This window comes from Rhagoletis zephyria, unplaced genomic scaffold, assembly GCF_001687245.7.
Source record: "Rhagoletis zephyria isolate East Lansing unplaced genomic scaffold, Rhagoletis_zephyria_1.1 Rzeph_scaffold_11790, whole genome shotgun sequence".
Classification (NCBI taxonomy): Eukaryota; Metazoa; Arthropoda; class Insecta; order Diptera; family Tephritidae; genus Rhagoletis; species Rhagoletis zephyria.
Window position 1 is genome coordinate 595 of NW_016168866.1, and position 2,862 is coordinate 3,456.

Sequence of the window (2,862 nt, forward strand, 5' to 3'; positions counted from 1 at the left end):
TTACTTTGGTCGAGTACAAAGAGAACAGCGATCAGTTTGAGCTGATCGATCCGGAGCTCGGCAAAGCGACGCAGAGCAATGGTCGTGGAAACGATCCGTTAATAACGGTCGATGCGATTACACAAGGCACAGAGGGCACAGTTAGTTCAGACACGAAGCCAAAGAGTAACGGCAATGCAAACAAAGAAAAAGGTCCAAGTAACAACCACAACGACTCAACAGACAATACAAGTACGAGTACAACAACGCCAGCGCCAGTAGCGCACGTCGATGCAACGAATCCGTCCAAAAACGAACCGCTTGGCATGTCCGCCAAGCTGCGACTCAAAGTGCCAAAGATACAGAAAAAGTCGAAAGCCCTGCGTCAAACATTCCGTGCCAAGTTACTAAATTTCCAAATCAAACGCGATAAAGTATGTAAGCAGTGCACCAAGCGCCGGCGCGTGCATCCATCAAAGAACGTATTCGATTTCAGCAAAGACTTTAGTTTTAAAAAAGAGGAAACAAATACGGAGAGCTGTGATGCGGTCAGTGAAGAATTCTGCACTTGTCCGCCTGAGAAAATTTCGAATAAGAACGCGTTCATCGAGCCAATGCATTTCGATTCGATGAGCTCAGCCGATGCTGAAGATGAAGGCAGCGGCGGTGAAGATCAGCTCAGCCTAAAGGAGCATTGTTACAGCGTGCCCAGCTTGGCGATGAGTGTGAGTAGTAGTGTAGTAAATGCGGCAGTAGTTCGTTCACTGGTCGCCAGTACAGTTGAACCAAAGTGCAAGCGCATACAAATAAATAAATAGACGAAAATAAAACCACAGAATGCGTAAATGCATATTTATGTATAAAATAAATAAAAATTGCAACCATTACAGCATTTATACTCGCAAGTATTGCACATACATAGAAGTAGCTGTACGTGTATGTAGCTGTGTATTGGCAAGAGCGTAGCTTAGAAATTTTGATTAATATTCTTTGGCAAATCTTGATTTGGACTACATATGTACATACATACGTACGTATTTTGCACCAACATCACCTACGCACTAAAGTCGCACCAACTACCGCATTTTCGATATGTACAGCAATTAGCGTATTCGCTTGACTGGGCCTCTTATTTATTTTGTTTAATAGTTCTCCTTTTCTTATTGTCGTACCTATGTATGTATAGTTGAGTTTTTGTTTATATATGTTTGTATTTGAATACTTATTATTACTAAAAAAGTTAAAATTTACCGAATTAGCGGGTGCAAACTTGCTGCATGGTAAACTCTTGTAAATAATTAGACCTATTAAATATAAGAAACGGGAATATGTATTTGTTTTATCCTGAGTTTACAATTTTTTATTGCTACACTTGGAAAAATATATACATATATTGTTTATTATCTATATACAGTGGGTGTCAAAAATAAGTACACCCTGACGTTGTGACGTTTTTATTTACATACTTGTAATTTTCATACCAAATTTTTCTAATTTTCTTGTAAAAAAATATATTTCAATCAACAGCAAAATCCACTACAAAACTGCGTACTCAAAATTATTGGAATTGAAAAATTGCCTTTTTCTGAGTTCTGTATAAAATACAAAAAATGTTGAATGAAATATACTTGTATAAAAAAAAATAAAAAAAAAATGGTATGGAAAATATAAATAAATAAAATCATCAAAACGTCTACGGTATACTTATTTTTGACGCTCACTGTATGTACTCGTATGTACGTGTTAGACTGTGTCAAATAAAATGACTTTTTTTTTCTTTCGGTCCCATGTGGAAATTTCGTTGTCGGCCTCTAAAAATCTTAATTTTTCAGTTAGCGCTAGCAAAAATAATAATTTTCAATTAAAAATTTGTTTCCGCTACTTTTTTATAAATAATGAAGTATAACAAAAAAAAACTTTTTGTGTTGGACGGGGTCAGTTATTTCTTCCATACAAAGTATTCTCGACGAATTTATATATTTTTTTTGTGACCGACAACGAAATTTGTATGTGGGACTGAAAGAAAAAAATGTCCTTTTACATATTTATAACATAATAGATTTTATTTTAAGATTTATTTATTAAAAAAAAGACAATTTTAATCAAATACAATTTTAACTCTACATGTCTAATTTTTTATATTATCTACTAGAGTACTAAAAACGGTAATATTTATATACATACATACATAGTTAATTACCATCCACCCTATGTAGAAGAACAAGAAAGGCTCCAATGACAAAATTCAACAGCAGACTATTCTATTTACTACTGCGCCTAATACTATGTCGCACATTTTATTTTAAGCGCTCTAATGGTGACAATTGTCATTGCTGTTGTCAGTGGTGGGAAAAGGCTAATCAGATCTTAACGCACCCGCAGCCCTCAATGCCTCCCAGTCATTGCAGGCATTGGTCAAAAATAGTATAGGGACCTATCCATATTCGAAATAATGTCGACTCTAAAGATAGTTGCAGCTTTTTTAACAGTTATTACATTGAAAATTATGTCAAAAAGCTGCAACTAATTTTAGCGTAGACTTTATTTTGACTAGTGATGCGCTGAGTCGATACTTTTAAGTATTGATCGATACTCGGTACCGATTTCAAAATTATTCAATATAAAACAAAAAACAAAACGTGCTATCTTACTTTAAAATGTCTAGTTTTGGACTTGTACGATTGTCGTACTCACCGATTCATTTATTTTTAAGTTTGTTTAAAAAATAATTTTTCTGTTTAAACTAGGGCTGTGCGATTATTCGATTACTCGAGCAAGTTGGTTAATCAATTATTCGGTTAATCAATTACTCGAGTAATCAAGATTTTGATTACTCAAAACGATGATTAATCGAGTTACTTGAAATATGATTACTCAAAAAAA

General features: G+C 34.5%; 1 protein-coding gene across 1 annotated transcript in view; it reads left to right on the forward strand.

The window, feature by feature from the left end:
* The first annotated feature begins 205 nt into the window (after positions 1 to 205).
* LOC108377268 (tyrosine-protein kinase Fer-like) overlaps positions 206 to 2,862 on the forward strand; it is a 12,417-nt gene continuing 9,760 nt past the window's right edge. Inside the window, exon 1 of the mRNA XM_017633532.1 lies at positions 206 to 704. Within this exon, the coding sequence (XP_017489021.1) occupies positions 306 to 704 (399 nt within the window). The 5' untranslated portion in view covers positions 206 to 305. The remainder of the gene's footprint in view (positions 705 to 2,862) is intronic.